At 38.5% G+C, this 19,467-nt stretch overlaps 1 protein-coding gene across 1 annotated transcript; it reads right to left on the bottom strand.

The window, feature by feature from the left end:
• Positions 1 to 386: 386 nt before the first annotated feature.
• On the bottom strand, positions 387 to 17,007 carry LOC108774394 (uncharacterized; the record flags this gene model as incomplete). Its single annotated transcript, XM_018540489.1, has 4 exons — positions 387 to 538; positions 644 to 733; positions 11,872 to 12,773; positions 12,832 to 17,007. Coding segments are annotated over 4 exons (5,320 nt in total), but the record flags the coding sequence as incomplete, so codon positions are not given.
• Between the last annotated feature and the right edge of the window lie 2,460 nt (positions 17,008 to 19,467).

The following is a 19,467-nucleotide window of genomic DNA, read 5'->3' as shown; positions in this document are numbered from 1 at the left end:
TGGGGGGAGGGGGAGGGGCGAGTGGAGGAGGTCCGGTGGGCCAAAGATGGTGGAGGTGCAAGTGAAAGGTGAGAGAGGATGTTGAAAAGTTTAAAAATGCGGACAGAGAAGAAGAAGAAGAAGAAGAAGAAGAAGGAGAAGGAGACGTTTCTTAATTTTTCATTAAAATCACCACTTTTTGACCGCTTATATCTCCAGAACGGCTTGACCGATTTAAAATTTTTTTGGCTCAAATTACTCGTAGCGATTCCGCCTTTCAGGACATATGACGTTCGATTCAAAATTTTTTATATTTTAATAGTTATGCACCTCCCAAAAATGGACTTTGGTGGCTCGGGATAAGAGACTTGTAGCGTTCACAGTTTTTTTGAACATGGCCGGAGACGCTACCGCGTCTCCTGATGATTGGGATCTTTTGTCCCAATATATAATCCAGCAAGTAAAACATGTTCAGTTCTTTCTTTTGGTGATAGTTCATTTAATGTAATGTAAATAGGCCACATTGTCTTACCAGAAGATGTACCTGTAGGAACACCATCTGTATTAAATGAATAAGAGAAATTATAAGGATTTGATAAAATATTTCCATTATCAAAATGTTTTCTATATTCTGCTCCATCATAAATATCATGTAAGACTGTACCATTATTATCTGCGTAACAAAATCTATATGACAGAAGAGAATTAACGATACTTTCATCATTGAGAAGTCTTTTCAATTGAGATTCCAAATCTATGGATAAAAAGAAATTTGAGGAAGGATCAAAAATATGTCCACAACTGCAATTGACATTTTTTGATAAGACCTTTTGATTGCCTAAATATTTTTCACATTCTGGACAATAAATATGATATTTGAAATTGTCATTTGATCGATCTATGTAATTGAAGTACATGTACTTGGTTGTTGGAATTTTTTCCTCACCATATATTGCGTTTATCATTTTTAATATATCTATTTGTGCCAACCATGATAAATTATGTCTTAGTCCTATAGTCAAACACATAAGCATAATGTCTTCTACACTTGATTGAGCGCATGGACATATACTATATCTTCTATTCTGTCTTTTTTCCCAAAAACTTTTTTCTTCGTTAACATAAATATAAGACAATGAAGGAATTAAACACCTATAACGATCAAAGCTGGATCAAAGTGCTAATAATAAGTATGAGTGAATTCTTATATTATATACCACATATGTAGCCCCCCCATAATTGCGCGCTGAAACATTCAGACATATAACGCATAAATACTACAGTAGTATTATAATATCACCGAATAATACTTGATTAATTTAAATATAAGGATGATAATTTTTTATAATTCGTAAATAAATCGGATCTCAATAATCTTATTCTTTATATTACGAAAAATATCACAAGTTGGCGTTTCGTCCCGGTTTCCACTACTGGACTCATCAGCAAGGCAATGTAATGGAAACCTACCTTAGACGCCTTGGGGAGATGTTAGAAAGAAGTTCTATATAAACAATCACTCATATAATTCGGCACTTGCGAGAATTGGAATGAGTAACTATAGACCTCTGTTGGCTAGTCGACGTAGTGATATTCTTCGTAATGTTGTTAATATTTAAATATGTAATTAAAGCGCATTTTTCAGGCCGCGCGAGTTAAACTAACTAATTTAATTTTTGTACCGACCGTAAATTGTCTACAAACAATGAAGGAATTAAACGCCTATAACGGTCAAAGCTGGATCAAAGTGCTAATAATAAGTATGAGTAAATTCTTATATACCACATATGTAGCCCCCCCATAATTGCGCGCTGAAACATTCAGACATATAACGCATAAATACTACAGTAGTAGTTATATAAATATAAGATTGTTGATAAGATGATCCAACTATGTTTGGACGTGAAAAAGCTTGCGAGTTTATTTCTAAAGTTTCTGATTGATCTTCTTTAGAGTTGTCACACGTTTCTACCAACAAATTTGTCAAATGAACTTCCTAAAAAATTATAAACACAAGTAATTTCAACATTATGATAATAGTAACATTATGACAGCAGGTTCACAAAGTGAGAAAAAGATTTTCCATTTTATTATAACTTATAGTTTTCTATATGTTAAAATTACAAAACTTACACAAACTCAAAAAATATAGTAATCTTTCAAAAATAGATTTCAAGCTTCAAAACTAGAAAAGTTTTAGGTAAACCTTCGGAAAAGGCACATTCTCGCAAAAAAAAATTATATTAGTGTATTTAGGCGTATTTTTGCCTCCTGATTCCGAATATGATAATAAAAATTGGCGGTCAGACACATTGAAGCCGCTATCTCGAAAAAACTGTCAAAAAACGTGATTTTTTCCAGTTTTTTGCATTTATTTCAAAAAATATGCAACAGACGAGAAAATGTTTCAAACAAAAAATAAAGAACATAAAATTCTCTACAAAAAAGGTACTATGCATTTTCTTCATAATGTCAATGGTAAGCCCGTAAATGAAGGGCGAACATGAGTATAATCATAATTGTACTGTCGGGGCAGACCTCTATCCACCTCTCCTCCCACCCCTGCATAGAGGCACACGACTTCTATGATTGTACTGTTGCTATGATAGTACTGTCGGGGCAGACCTCTGTCTACACCTTTCCCTGTTCAGAAACGTTGAACTTTCCAAGCGAAGTAACTTCCTCCCCCCCCTGCACAGGGGCACACGACTTCTGCGATTGTACTGTTGCTATGATAGTACTATCGGGGCAGACCTCTGACGACGGTGTGGGTGCAGGGGGGTGGCCGGAGGCCGAAGGCCGCCCCCTTGCACCCGCCCGTGTGTGTGTGTGTGTGTGTATGTAAAACATTAAGTAATAGACTCATAATCATTATATAACGAGTGGAACACACACACGCACACGCACACGCACACACACACAAACACACACACAAACACACACACGCACACACAAACACACACACGCACACGCACGCACACACACACGCGCACACACACACACACACACACACTTTTTTTCACACACACACACACACACACACACACACACACACACACACACACACACACACGGGCGGGTGCGAGGGGGTGGCCGAAGGCCACCGTCGACAGAGGTCTGCCCCGACAGTACTATCATAGCAACAGTACAATCGTAGAAGTCGAGTGCCCCTGTGAAGAGAGGAGGGGGGGGGGGTTAAAGTTACTTCGCGTGGAAAGTTTAACGTTTCTAAACAGGGAAAGGTGTAGGATAGTGCTTAATATCATACATGTATTATACATATATCATATGTTAATTTTAAAACTATGATTGTTAATAACTTTTTAACGAAGGACGAGCGACGGCTAAAACCTGTTAGAGGTTACTCAGGGTCGTATCCTTGAGAACATATGTCAAGGTCAAGGTAATTGTGGAGAGTCCCCTGATTTAAAGATTTACCGGTTTCACTACTGTTAAAAATAACTTCAACGCTTAATATCTCAAAAATGATAAGAGTTCGCCGCCTAGTTGTTAAGGCAAAGTTACTCAGAATCATGACCTTTACAACATATGTCAAGGTAAAGGTCATCGGTGAGGTGTCCCCTAATCTAAATAATTACCAAATTTATTATAATATTAACACTGATATACGGAATTCGACTTCACAGAGTCCTCATCAGCCGTAAATAACCCCAGTAAATTAAACAAACCAATCAACATCGAATTAATATACGCATTTTTAACATACAATATCGCTCAGATGAACAAATTAATTATATGACAATTGAAATTACATGTCTTAACTATACGGATGGTAACACACAATTCATACATTTTTTTATTTATAAGCTTATAAATGATATTACATATAATTTTACATAAATCTGAAATAAAGGTTTGAGATAACATATAGTTTTTATTTGAAATAACGTATTACTTTTATCTTCTATTTATTATGCCGTATCATGTCATTAATCTGCCAGCTGGCATCATTAATGGAGGATTAATGGAGGAGGGAAACAATACAGAGTAGAAAAGTAAATATAGAAACACAAATGTTCGTAATCGTATTTAAAAAATATTTAATCAAGTGGAATAAAAAAGTATTTATTCGTTTCTTTTTATGAATAAAAAAGAAGCGTATTCGAATAGACATTTATATTGATTTTTATTCATTTATTCGAATATTATGTGTATTTATCGGGCACACTAGTTAAATCCAATGATTCTTCAGTAAAATTTTACGAGTGAATAAATCACAGCTGCTAATCGTAATAAAACAATTCAAAAATTATTTTAGTTGAAATAATTCAAATTCTATATATCATAAAAAACATTTACAAGTGTTTAATATGGAAGGGTTTTTGCAATCTTAATAGTTGTTGCAAAACTCAAAGGCGCAAAGTGCGCGTAATAAAAAGCGATGCACGGTTGAAATGCGATTTGTAAAGGCACAGAAAGCCACCATGTTTCTTAGCAAGTTAATTACAGTTATAGTCCGGGAGCATATCATAGATTTTTTGGACATCATAGTAATCAATTGGAGACTTATATTACTTTACTATTACAGTATTAGAGACAACGTAAGACCAATTGGCATACGTGTACAGTGGATGTATTTGTTAAGAGCAAATTTTCAAATAATTATTCGTATTATGAAAAAAATATTACAGTATTCAGTCTGAAAGTTATATCAATCTCTGAAGACAAAAAAATACCCGACGGACAAAAATTGGCATACCTCTAAAGTGTATGGAAGAGGTCGGCATAACGGCGCAAAGTGAGCTCTTAGAATATGCTGGGGTATGACAGTATTTGTGTTGTGTGTGTGTGTGTGTGGGTGTGTGTGAATGTGTCACAAAATAAGACGTTATTTGATGTTTCACACACACACACGCACGAACGCACGCACGCATGTGGGCGGACCTACAACCCGCCCCCCCCCCTCCCGCACCCGCTCCGTCGATAGAGGTCTTTCCCAACAGTACAATTATCGCAACAGTACAATCATGGAAGACGTGTATCTCTTTACAGCGGGGGAAGGGGGGTGACAGTTACCTCGCGTGGAAAGTTTAACGTTTCTGAACAAAGGGAAAGATGTAGAAGAGTACTAAATATCATACATGTATAGCAGAAATAATACGTTTATTTTAAAACTGTGGTAAAACTACAAAAAAGTGGAGCCCCCCCCTTGACCCCCCGATGTCACCCCCGATGACCTTGACCTTGGCATGTGTTGTCAAGGTCATGACCCTGAGTAATCTCCCGCAGGTTTTAGGTGGCAGTCGCTGTCCGTTAAAAAGTTATTAACAAAAAAAGTTTCAAAATTAACGTATCATTTCTGCTATACATGTATGATATTATATTGCTGTACATGTATGATATTAAGTACTATATTCTACACCTTTCCTTTTGAGTTGGTTATACCAAGTTAAATTCTACCTTCAAAAACACATGTAGTACTATTATTTAAATTCTACTAAATTAAAAAGTAAAACTCATTTGGTATTATCTTTATAAACATGTTGGACATTACAATTGTTTCAAACATTCTATATCTGATTTGCTTGTTGCTGGTTAATCTTAACTCATTGTGTTTAATGCCCAACACTATAGTGATTATATTTCGACGTAGTTGGTAGCACCGTAATGTAATAGAGCCACCTGTCTATCTTAGTTCGTTCGATTACTGCTTATATAGAATATTGTATTGTGAATAGCGGTTTAGCCGCATTACCTTTTTCCTAACTCCGTTTGTTTATAACAATTGGCTTTTCTTTTCTTTTCTGTGCTCCTCAGAGACACAAGCTGTTTTGCACAATAAATTGAGTCTGTTTATTTGATTATAAGTGCTTATTTCATTTCACACACGGATAATTCCATTGACGCAGCACGTGGCAACAAAACTTATCTTTTAAAAAAAAAAGGTAAAAAAAGCGCTAAGAGCTGCTGGTCAAAAAAACATTTGGATCAGTTTCACCAACTATTTAATCGACTGTAGAAGTGACTAATCACATTTCCTGTTTAGTAGAACCATCTTCAAAATCCTACGTGATATTATCCTTATGTACTTAAATCTAATGATATGTATCATTTGTATAAAAGATTTGATATCAATAGTCGGCGCCAAGTTAAATTCTATCTTCAAAAATCTAGAGGTACTATTCTTATTATTTACTTAAATCTAATGACATATATCATTTGTATAAAAGTTTTAATATCAATAGTCGGCGCCAAGTTAAATTCTATTACCAACGCTAATTACTTAACCGACTGTGAAACTGAATAATCACATTTACTGTTTAGTAAAACCATCTTTAAAAGCCTACGTGATATTATACTTATTTACTTAAATCTAATGACCGTATCATTTGTATAAAAGATTTGATATCAATAATCGGCGCCAAGTTAAATTCTACTATTATTTAAATTCTAGATACTAAATTAAAAACCTATGTGGTACTATCTTTATCTTTATGTAACTACCTGATTTTTATACTCGGACTTGTTCGTCAGGAATGCGTGTCGTATAAAAAAGGTTCGGCGGGAGGAGTATTCGCGTCGGATCGGTGTTGCGGAAAAATCAAGCGACGCGGTAGCGTCGCGACGCCAAGTGCATAAAATAAAAATATAACCGTTTGACATGATGACATGATACTTGATGCGTGTATATGTTCATGTCGATGTCAAATTCACGACGCTACCACTAGCTTTATCTCGAGTTTTCACATCTTGAAACTTTAGATTAAAATTACTCAGAATTTAAAAGCACAATCAAAAATCTAAAAACACTTTTATTATATAATGTCATCGGTATCTTTCGATTGCGACCAGTCCGAATAAAATTGGTGCAGCCGATATCTAGATCTAGAGACCGAGTCCCGAAAAGGGTACGTTTCAGTTATGTTCAGACGTACGTGTGACACATACATGTATTTTTCAATCGTACGTGTGACACATACATGTAATTGTAATTCAACTGCTTTACTTGAAAAGACTAGTATAACAACGACCAAACGTGTACTTATTATTCAATTATTATTATTTAAAGTTAATAATGAAGAAGTTATAAAGATTACAAATCTTAATATTAAATCCATACCTTCGTCAAAAATTTGTATCGGTGATAATATTTATAAAGTTAATAGTGCGATTCTTCATCATGGTAAAAATATAGACGAAGGACATTACACAAATTTATTGCGAGCTAAAGGTACAAAAGGACATCCATAAATGATTTAAAAGTTGAAGTATGTAAGTGGCCACGAAATGCAAAGAGCGCGTATATATTTTTCTTAGAACAAATCTAAATTAAGTACAAATAAACTTAAGTATAATTAAGTGTCAATAAATACAATACGAGTACATCTTTAATATTAAATAAATAGAAATTTACAAAATAACTATTTTAGAAACAGAATCTGTATTTATTTTTAGAGGATTTAAATTTCCTACATTATTATCACGTTTTCATAATTAACAAAAAGCAGTGAAATCCCATAAAAAAACCTTTTTTTAAAAAAAGAAAAAAACATACGCCAAGTGCATATAAAAGATACTGAACTTCTTGATCAAAAACAGATATGAGATAAATATAATTGACCAAGTGTATTCTTCATTACGCCAGTCACATAAGACAGACCGAAAGTGACTATAATTGTCAACTGGATTATAGTGAAGAAAAAACTTGGCGTGCCCGGGTCGCATTAAAACGCAATATTCTAGAACCTTGGTTCTATCGCAATATTCTGCAGTATACACAATATATGCGAAAACAATTCAACAAAGAAAAGATGTTAATAATTGCTTACTGAACATATTATAATACTTAGTTGTGAATATATTTTCATGTCCCACAAATTATATCACTATATAATGAATGATGATACTAACTATATCACTATATTATACGTGTATATTATACGTATATATTATACGTATATATCTGTATACATATGTCTGTTATTTTTATATTTTAATTTATAATGCAAATACTATGTTGAAATAATGTTTTCACTGAATACTGTTTACAATTAATGCGACCCGGGCACGCCAAGTTTTTTCTTCACTATAATCCAGTTGACAATTATAGTCACTTTTGGTCTGTCTTATGTGACTGGCGTAATGAAGAATACATTTGGTCAATTATATTTATCTCATATCTGTTTTTGATCAAGAAGTTCAGTATCTTTTATATGCACTTGGCGTATGTTTTTTTCTTTTTTTAAAAAAAGGTTTTTTATGGGATATGTGATAGTTCGGAAATCGCAAAAGAAATAATATGAAAATAATATTTGACGACGAACATAGTTTATTACATCAAAGAAAACGAAGATAATATAATAGTAAGAAGATATAACATGTAAAAATATAATACAGAGACGGACTCGAATCACGGCGATACGAACAAAGAAGTAGGCGAACGCGGATAACAGAAATATATACAATCGCAATACGGACGCGGACAATGTAACGAGATTTAATTCTAATCGCGCGCGGTATGTACAAACGGTCGCGTGTTATGTCGGCGATTTGCAACACGGCGGAACGCGGGTATACGCCAGCAAGTGTGATTTCGCGGCGCGACGCGTAAAACAAAAGTATTAATTGGAAGGAAAGCGGAGCTGGTACTTGACGGCCGCGGCGGGAACGCCCGACAGAGGCAGGGAGCGCCCTACCCCTTTTCGAATGCCAAGTACCAGGACGAGAATTTCAGGATGCGGAAAAGAAGGTGCGGAATTGGGATTAATATCTGGCAACGGTTGTTCGGCGGCCGGGAACGCCCGGCAGAGGCAGGGTACGCCCTACCCCTCAGGTTCGTCGGACGAGCGAGTCTTTGGATCGGTATCGGAGCGTGATCTAGGATCTGGTGAGCGGATGAGAACGGCGGAGCGAAAAATGCCACGCGCGGCTCGACGTCGCGATATTTTATACTAGACCGCCAGTCTCGCTTGTAATACTTCGGTCGGTCGCGGTATTTTCTGCCGATCGGCTTCTTGTGGGAGAAGGTTTCCGATCGGCGGTCCCCGACGACGGTCGGCATTTTCCGGCGAGACTGGCGGTTTTAACGGCGGCTGCTGTACCTGCGAATTAATTTTAATGTACGAACAGGCGCCTTGCCCTTACTCCCGTTGGCACCACGTGGGAACGATGCATTTTTAGGGGGGCATCGTTACATTTATATACAATGAAACCTAGTATATGCCTTTGTATTCTTATTGAAAGATCTTCCTATTACAATCCAAATGGTTTAATTCTTCTTTAAAAGAATTATATCACAATTAATTTAAAGACAATTAATTCATACACATTTATTCCTCCAATCAATATATAGTAATAACTCCAATTAAAGTAGTAGTAATCTTCCTTAAAAACGTTATTATATTACAAAATTGCATTACTTTATTCATCTCAAGTGTTACCACAAAAAGTTAAAGAAGTAACAGTACAAAATGAAAAAAATTAATTTAAATAGAAAAATTTTTTATGTAAAAACACTTGGCGCTGCTAGTTCTCGATCTCGATGTATTAAGTGTACAAAAAAGTTCCAAGCTTTTTTTTTTGTAAAATCTATAACAAGAAAGAAGGAAGCACAAAGCGAAGCCTATCTGTCAAAGCTAAATCAAGATGCTTATTATCATTATGTGTGAATTTATATATCGCGTATGTAGTTCTCTCAATCGCGTGCCGAACATTTTTTCAGACTTACAACGCAACTCTAAATAACTACCGCGGTAATATCACTTTAGTTAGATTGACAATACAATCTAACAAATTTCGATGCTTATAGCATCTTATTAGATCTTAATATGTTGAAAGACATATATTAAATATATTACAAAACAGGTAAGTGAGAGTAAATTTAAAATCTACGCGGTTGTCAATGCGTTAAAATATAAATATATTAACAAATCTCTTTCAAAAGATTACAAAATTACAAAATTACAAAATTACAAAATTCATACAAAATTCATACGTTTAAAGAGCCACCCTAAAATCCGCCTGTTTTCAAGACCTCAAATTCTAAGTCGAAATGCGCGTAAAATGAAAGTTTATAATGGTACATGCCTTGTAGGAAAATATCAGATTGAGCATGTCCCCCATTTTTTAGAAATAGGGGTTCCAATGGGACCCCCTGAATGGAGCAGCACAGGGACGAAACGCAAAAATGTGTTCAAAATCAAATATTTCCAGATGGAATCGATAAAAGTGACTAAAACTTTCACGAAATGACAGCTAAAGAACTACCAATTAAGGGAAAAATAATGAGAATAGTCCCCACCATGTTAGTCCTTTTGTAAAAACGTAAAAACATGACCCTTCGGAGTTAGTAAACTGGTTTTAACGTATATGTTCAAAATCAAATATCTCGAGATGGAATCGATGAAAGTGAATGAAACTTTCACGAAAGCTAAAGATCTACCAATTAAGGAAAAAAATAATGAATAGTCCTCAAAAAGTTTTATTCACTTTCATCGATTCCATCTGGAGATATTTGATTTTGAACACATTTTTGCGTTTCGTCCCACTGTGAGCCGTTTGTAGTAAAAAAATAATAATATTGAAACACGTGGTGATAACGTGCCAATTTGGATGTTTCAATATTATTATTTTTTTTACTATAAACGACAAAGTATACTTTCAGTATATTACCCCCATTGGACTCCCCATTTCTCAAAAATGGGGGACATGCTCAATCTGATATTTTTCTACAAGGCATGTACTGTTATAAACTTTCATTTCACGTGCATTTCGACTTAAAATTTGAGGTCCTGAAAACAGGCGGATTTTGACCTTTTTTTAGGGTGGCTCTTTACCAAGGCTGAAACAATGGTACGAACACATTATCAAGGTTGTTATTATTCTACTACTAATATAATGAAATAAGGGCAACGAGCTAATTTTCATTAAAATCTTTAAATCAATCTAATATGTTATTATTCTTTTAAGTTTTTTGAATTTATTTTATTGACGTTTGGTGATTTACCATTAAGATTGTTAAAATTATGGATTAAGCAGCGTAAATTCATGATTAAGAATATAATTAGGATCAGATTCCTCAAGTTCTACTTACGACGTGAATTTATTCCTCAACATTTGTTTGGAATTTTAAACTTTTACTTGGTTTTCCACCATCCTCGTTGTGCTTATAGATTTAATAAATTAAAAAGAAGTTTTTTAAATAGATTAATAAAGATCGAACTTGATGATTCTGTTATGTACTGTTGTACAAACTGAGGGCTGCTGCCCACCACGTTTATCCACGGTACGATTGCTTCGCGGTACGTGGCCGAGAAATGTATTTTCTCTTGCATAGGACGAATTAATAGAGGCACTTTGTAATTGTTAAGGAACACTTTAATGCGGAGATTATACAAAGAATGCCACTTGTCTGGCAATAAGGGAACTGAGCCCTTTACAAAACGTCGTGGTACGTGTTTATCCCACGACTTGATACAGAGTAATAATGTCCGATCGACAAGACGATCGATGATGATGCGCGAGCGCCCCGATAGCAGCGCCTGAACGGATAGGAACTACCAAATAACTAGCGCCGCGGACGCGAGCTCCGCGGACAATGTAAACGTGCGAAATTAAGATTATGATTTATCCAACAACGCCGCCCGCCTTGAAAGGATGACTTTCAATGAACCGATTACTTATGAAAACTAATGCACTGAGAACTTAACATTAATTTTAAAACTATTGACAGACGGAACTTGGTACGCTTAAACTAATAACTACTGTTGCTTGCTCGAATACAAATATATTTTTAAAGCTAAGAAGACGCAATACAATCTGTACTGTCGCCCGCGTGCGAGCTTGATATCTCCAAGGGGAGTATCGCGAGCTTTGATAACGGCCTTACAAAATTTCCCCTGGCGGTCCGGACAGTGGCTACACGTGTAATACCATCTGGCCCAGGGTGAGTCTCTTGGATGCGGCCCGTTTCCCATTGCAACGGCGCCAAGTTCTGCTGCTTGACCAATACCAATTGACCTGGTTGTAATTGTAAACCCTTGTTGCTTCTCCACTTCGTCCTTTCCTGCAACGAATGAAGGTATTCGACGCTCCATCTGCGCCAAAAATGTTGACGGATTTGTTCGACTCTCTGCCAGCGAATGAGCCGGTTCTCGTTCAAATCGCTTACGTCTCTGCAAGGAAAACTATTCAGTGGCTCGCCAATGAGAAAATGACCCGGAGTGAGACAACTCAAATCGTTTGGATCCGCACTTAGGGGGGTAATAGGACGCGAGTTTAGAACTGCTTCGATCTCGCAAAGTGCAGTCTGTAGCTCTTCAAACGTCAAATGAGCTCGACCTACTATACGAGTAAGATGATGCTTAGCCGACTTAACGGCTGCTTCCCAGAGCCCGCCAACGTGAGGCGCATTCGGTGGGATAAAGTTCCACAATATTTCCTGATTGTGTAAAAATTGCTGTATGTCTGATTTCGCTTGTTGACTGCTACAAAATTCGTAGAGCTCTTTAATTTGCCTTCGGGCCCCTATGAAAGCGGTTCCATTGTCGGAATGCATCTGAGAGGGCTTTCCCCTTCGCGAAATAAATCTTTTAAAAGTTGCAATAAATGCATCGGTAGTCAAATCACTTACAAGTTCAATGTGAACAGCTCTGGTAGCGAAACAAATGAAAATTGAGACGTATGCCTTACGCAATTGAGCATTACGTCTCCTACCGTCCTTAATGAATACCGGTCCGGCGTAGTCTACGCCGCAATGCGAGAATGACTTGGATGGCGTAACGCGTTCCGCTGGTAATGAGCCCATAACGGCCTCTGACTGACGCGGCCTGGCCCTAAAACATGTTTTGAATTATTTTACGTGTGGTAGAACGGAGTGACAACGGCCAAAACCTCTGTCTGACGCTGGCCATGGTTGCTTGCGCCCCGGAATGTAATGTACGCCTATGTTCTTGTTCTATGATTAACTTGGTAAGCATGTGACCGCGTGGCAGTAATATCGGGTGGCGCGCCTCGTATTCAAGGTTCGACTGACTTAACCTACCTCCCACCCTCAGAAGCCCTTTCTTGTCCAAAAAGGGAGCCAAGGGAAGTAACTTGCTAGAAGAAACGATTGTGCCCCCGCCTTGTAATGCCATATATTCCTTGTCGAAGGACTGCCTTTGCACGATTCTACATATAACGCTTCGAGCGTATGACAATTCTGCTGGTGCTACACTAATTGCCGGCGTGCCTGGACGCCGTGCCTTGAAGAACCTCAGGCAATAAGCTATGATTCTCGAAACCTTGTCGATACTAGAATGTCTATTTATCAACTCACTGACAATGCAGTTGTCTACCGTAGCTACAGTCGAAACTATCTTCCTCTGCTCGGGAATCTCATGTTGTAACCTAACCACGGAACTGTCTGGCCATTGATCGTCATCCCTCTGTAGGAAGGATGGGCCGTGCCACCATTGAGCAGAGTTGATTAATTCATTAGGGTTCAAACCTCGTGAAAGGATGTCGGCGGAATTGTCCGACGAACTGACATGATGCCAATGTTCAATTTCTGTGATTCGCTGCACCTCACCTACTCGATTTGCCACGAAGGTGGACCACCTCCGGGATGGCGAGGTTATCCAATTAAGGGCGATGGTGGAATCAGACCAAAGAAAGACTTTCAAGTGCTCTATGCGTATGGCCTCTCGAACCTTAGCGATAAGACGTGCCAACAATAACGCTGCGCATAGCTCGAGTCTCGGAAGAGACATCGCCTTAAGAGGAGCAACTCTCGATCTAGAACATAGTAACTCGCTACGATATTCGTGGGGTGTTGTCCTCGTGCGAACATAGATGCAAGCCCCATATGCGTTCTGGCTCGGATCGCAGAACCCATGAATTTGCGTTGATTGCGTGTCCATGCTGAAATTGACAAAACGTGGAATTCGTAAATGATTTAGTGAATCTAATTGCGCTCTAAATTCAACCCATCGTGTGTGAATGTTGAGAGGGACTGACTCGTCCCATTGAACCTCCGACTGCCAAAGCTCCTGAACGATAAGCTTAGCGATAATAATAACAGGCCCTAGCAAACCTAAGGGGTCATATAATTTAGCTGTGTCCGATACTATATGACGCTTCGTGATTTTGTCAGCGGACGCTTCCTTGCAACAGAAGAAAAAAGCGTCTTCATGACGATCCCATTTGGTGCCTAGGATACAAGATTCGATGTCGCCATGAATGTCAATCGGTTGATCGTTTTGATTATTGATGCCCTCAAGCAACTCCATGTTGTTGGACGCCCATTTGCCGAGCTCAAATCCTCCCTCTTTCAACAATTGAATTACCTCGTCTCGAATAGTCCTCGCCTCCTCGATAGTATTTGCTCCTGTAAGCATATCATCCATGTAGAAATCACGCATAACGTGCTTCGCGCCTATAGGGTATTTCCGTGATAGCTGGCTAGCGAGATAAACAAGATATTTAGTTGCTAGATACGAGGCCGAAGAGGTGCCGTAAGTGAGTGTGAGTAATTCGTACTTCTCGACATTATCCGCGGGACCGTTTCGCCACAGAATTTTTTGTAGACAGGTCTGTGATGGATCCAACAATATCTGACGGTACATCTTAATTATGTCCGCGACTACAACATATTGGAATGTACGAAAACGCGTCAATGTGGACGCTAGGTCCTGCTGAACGACCGGTCCCACCATCAACGTGTCATTGAGTGACAGCCCATTGCTGCCTTTGGATGATGCGTCGAAAACGACTCTAATTTTTGAAGAATTACCGGTGATCTTGAAGACGCAGTGATGAGGCAGGTAAACTGATGGCCATACCTCTTTGCCTGATGGATTCGCGAGACGCATGTGACCGAGTGCCAGGTACTCATCTAAGAACTGAGAATATGCAACCTTAACCTCCGGCTCGCGCTTGAAACGCCTCTCCAACGTCCTCAGACGATTCAAGGCAATGTTCCGTGAATCACCGATTCTTTGTATCAAATGTTTCTTAATGGGGAGCTGAACTACGAGTCGACCCTGCTGGTTCCGCTGAACGCTGTCGAGAAAACGCCGTTCACATGAGTTCTCCTCCATCGTAAGACTGCTTTCCTGAACTGTTGTTTCATCCATGTCCCAGAATCGTTTTAACTCCGAATGCAACTGTGTATCGGATACTGAGGCATGCAACGAATGTACCCTTGTGGTAGCTTGAGGCGCATTGCTTGTACGCCCAGCGAGTATCCATCCCAGACGTGTTTTTTGCAACGTAGGATGTTTAGAAGAAGCCTTAATCTGACCTATGCACACTATATCCCAAAATATTTCTGCCCCTATTAGTAAATCGATCTCTGAAGATACGTGAAATCGTGGATCCGCTAATTTGATATTGTGCGGAAAACTGAAATCGGCTCGCTTGAGTGAAAATGATGGTAGCCTTTCGGTAACGCTATCTGTAACTATGCAATCAATGTGAGCATTGTAAGAACTGACCCGCGACTGTAGCTTAATTTGAGCTGCTCGAGAGGACGTTGCGGCGGAACCGCCGACTCCTGATATGGAAACATTAAAATGCCGCGGATTTATGTTAAGCGTTGCTAGGAATTTTGAGGATATAAAATTTGCTTGCGACCCTGAGTCGAGCAATGCACGACAAGGCATGGGAGTGCCCCCTTTGTCGATCACGTATACCAGCGCGGTTGACAGAATGACATTGTTGCCAGCGCTATATTCGGAGGAATGCGTCGCTAAAATTGAAGACGCGTTAATCGACTTTACTTCCTCAGTCTTGCTCACGTTCTTGTCCGTGGCTTCAGCTGTGGGAGAATCTAAGTGAAGTAAAGAGTTATGTTTTGCTTGACACATCTTGCAATGTCCCGATGTGCATTTAGCGGCTACATGAGAATTTGACCGCAAACAGTTGAGGCATATCTTGCGCGCGCGTATCTCGGAAATTCTACGCGCCACCGGAAGCGCCAAGAAATCCTTACAGCTATACAGAGAATGTTCGCCCTTGCAATAATAACAACCTGATTTGACCGTTGCGGCATTAGACGACTGCCGTTTGCCGCTCGATTGTTGTCCGACCCCCGCGCCCTTAGCCACGCTGTCACTTCCCGAACCGTGTGTAGCTTCGAGAGTTTGGCACTGATGCGCGATGAAATCGAGAAACTGCTTTAATGTGGGCCGTTCGTCGCCAGTGAGTGACGTCTGCCATTCTCGCATTGTGACTTTATTCAACTTGGACTTTAGTATGTAAACCAGCAAATCGTCCCAATGATTAGTTGGACATTTTAGCGCCTGAAGGGCGTGTAAGTGTCTTGATGCGTCATCCGCGAGTCTTCTTAAATCCTTTGCATTTTCTTTCGTGATGCTAGGCGTGTCTACCAAAGCTTTGATGTGATTTTCTACGATAACGCGCTTATTGTCGTACCGTTTACATAGTAGTGCCCACGCGACCGAATAATTTGCTTCGGTTATTTCAAGAGAATTTACTACTTTGCTCGCCTCACCTGTGAGAGAGGCCCTTAGGTACTGAAACCTCTGAATATTACTGAGCGTTACATTATTGTGAATGACCGACATGAAATTGTCGTGAAAAGGGAACCACTCGTCATAGCTACCCGAAAACGTAGGTAAATTGAGCTTCGGAAGACGTACGTGCGTCTGCGTGACGCCGTTGAGTGATTCACGAACACTCGAAGTGGACGGAGATGCCGTCGTATCGCGCGAGACCGCAGACGGCGGACTTAACAATTCGCGTATTTTTGCAGATAATACATAAAAGGCTTCTTCAAAGCCTGCGCGATCGGCTTCCTCCTTCTCGTCTAATGCTTCGAGATTCGATTGAATTTGATCATACTCGGACCAATAGTGATCGAGCTTGTCTTTACGCTCCTGCAATTGAGCCGCAATGGCGGGAGTGACCGCCCCTACTGACTCGACGTAAGTGCGAATTCGCGTGCACGAACTCTTAAGCGTTGCGCGTTTCCTTTTGAGGACCGCGAGGGATTCTTCCGTTGATATTTTTAGATTAAGAAATGCACGAAGTACAAAAGGGTCTAGCAGGATAAGATGGTCCAATCTGCCCCAGCAGGGATTCAAATGAATGAAAGTTTATCCTTTTCTATGTCGAAAAATAATAATTATCAGAAATTTTTAACTCCCTATTCCCAAAATTAAGCTTGCTATAGCAAAAAACGTGTATTTTCAGTTTTTATTTTTCTATTCCGTAACCATGATAACAATCTTTACAAAAAAATTCATGCGTGTAAAAAATATTAGAGTTTAACTATGAAAATTTTTTCAAATAATTTGACCTTATAGAAACTTTTTAAAAAATTCATAAAGAATTCAAAAAATGTTTTCTCGCGTTTAAAAAATAATGCCCTCTTGAAAAAAATTCAAGAAGATGTATTTTAGGCCGAACTATATTGTCAATTTTTTTCAGATTTTTAAAAGTGGTGCGCCATAGCAAAAAAAATAAAAACTGTATTTATTCTCAATTTTTCGCTCAATTTTTATCAAAACGAAACAATTTAGGGGGTTGAATTGTAGGTCTTTTCAAGCTCTACAACTTTCTCATACACAAAATTTCGCTAGCTGTTGAGCGAAACTAGTTAGAGGCGAAAAACCGCAAAAATAAGCATTTTTTCTCATTTTATCGGCTCTAACCTGAGAAATATTCATTTTCGGTCAAAGTGTTCTAGAGACAATTTGTAGGACTTGAAATGAGCTTTAAAATTGTCTCATATGTCGTTGTCGTATCTTATGTAGAAGTCGAGATATTACCAAAAAACCGGATCAAACTATTATTTTTTTTTATTTTAAGGTTTTGAAATTGAACATTTACAAAAATTATTGAATTTTTAGAAAAAAAATATTTTCAAAGTCATTTGGGTGACTTTTCATCTCAATACAGCTATATAAAACCTTAAAATAAAAAAAAATAATAGTTTGATCCGATTTTTTGGTAATATCTCGACTTCTACATAAGATACGACAACGACATATCAGACAATTTTGAAGCTCATTTCAAGTCCTACAAATTGTCTCTAGAACACTTTGACCGAAAATGAATATTTCTCAGGTTAGAGCCGATAAAATGAGAAAAAATGCTTATTTTTGCGGTTTTTCGCCTCTAACTAGTTTCGCTCAACAGCTAGCGAAATTTTGTGTATGAGAAAGTTGTAGAGCTTGAAAAGACCTACAATTCAACCCCCTAAATTGTTTCTTTTGATAAAAATTGAGCGAAAAAATGAGAATAAATACAGTTTTTATTTTTTTTGCTATGGCGCACCACTTTTAAAAATCTGAAAAAAATTGACGATATAGTTCGGCCTAAAATACATCTTCTTGAATTTTTTCAAGAGGGCATTATTTTTTAAACGCGAGAAAACATTTTTTGAATTCTTTATGAATTTTTTAAAAAGTTTCTATAAGGTCAAATTATTTGAAAAAATTTTCATAGTTAAACTCTAATATTTTTTACACGCATGAATTTTTTTGTAAAGATTGTTATCATGGTTACGGAATAGAAAAATAAAAACTGAAAATACACGTTTTTTGCTATAGCAAGCTTAATTTTGGGAATAGAGAGTTAAAAATTTCTGATAATTATTATTTTTCGACATAGAAAAGGATAAACTTTCATTTATTTGAATCCCTGCTGGGGCAGATTGGACCATCTTATCCTGCTAGACCCTTTGTCAATTTATTATGTGTCTCGAGTACCACTGAATAGCCCCTACCTATGTATGACGCGCTGCGCACGCAGGTATCCGTTGAATGGCGTGGTAAACTCTCCTTGTAACAATGGCGGCTGCAGCGTCGAACCGTCGTTCGCAAAAGATCGATGGCGTCCTGTGGCGTATTGCTCTCCTCTCGATCCACGCTGGCCCTTGTATGCCCGTTGGCATCAATCCTCGTTGTCGTCTCGGAAGAAAGACTTACGGCTGCAAAACGATCGCTTACTTGGTTCGGCGGTCGTAATGTCGTGAAACGATCTGCTTCGTTCACTGCTCGGCTTGGCGCCAAAACTCTCCGCATCCGCAATTCTCGATGCTCGTGCCCTTGCCTCACTTGTGATGCCAAAAAAGATATCCGGCAATCCGGGTATCCGGCTCGAAGGACCAAAACTGTGTTATGTACTGTTGTACAAACTGAGGGCTGCTGCCCACCACGTTTATCCACGGTACGATTGCTTCGCGGTACGTGGCCGAGAAATGTATTTTCTCTTGCTTAGGACGAATTAATAGAGGCACTTTGTAATTGTTAAGGAACACTTTAATGCGGAGATTACACAAAGAATGCCACTTGTCTGGCAATAAGGGAACTGAGCCCTTTACAAAACGTCGTGGCACGTGTTTATCCCACGACTTGATACAGAGTAATAATGTCCGATCGACAAGACGATCGATGATGATGCGCGAGCGCCCCGATAGCAGCGCCTGAACGGATAGGAACTACCAAATAACTAGCGCCGCGGACGCGAGCTCCGCGGACAATGTAAACGTGCGAAATTAAGATTATGATTTATCCAACA

This window comes from Cyphomyrmex costatus, unplaced genomic scaffold (genome assembly GCF_001594065.2).
Source record: "Cyphomyrmex costatus isolate MS0001 unplaced genomic scaffold, Ccosl1.0 scaffold253, whole genome shotgun sequence".
NCBI lineage: Eukaryota > Metazoa > Arthropoda > Insecta > Hymenoptera > Formicidae > Cyphomyrmex > Cyphomyrmex costatus.
Note: the sequence above shows the minus strand (reverse complement) of the source record. Positions and strands in the feature narration are given on the sequence as shown.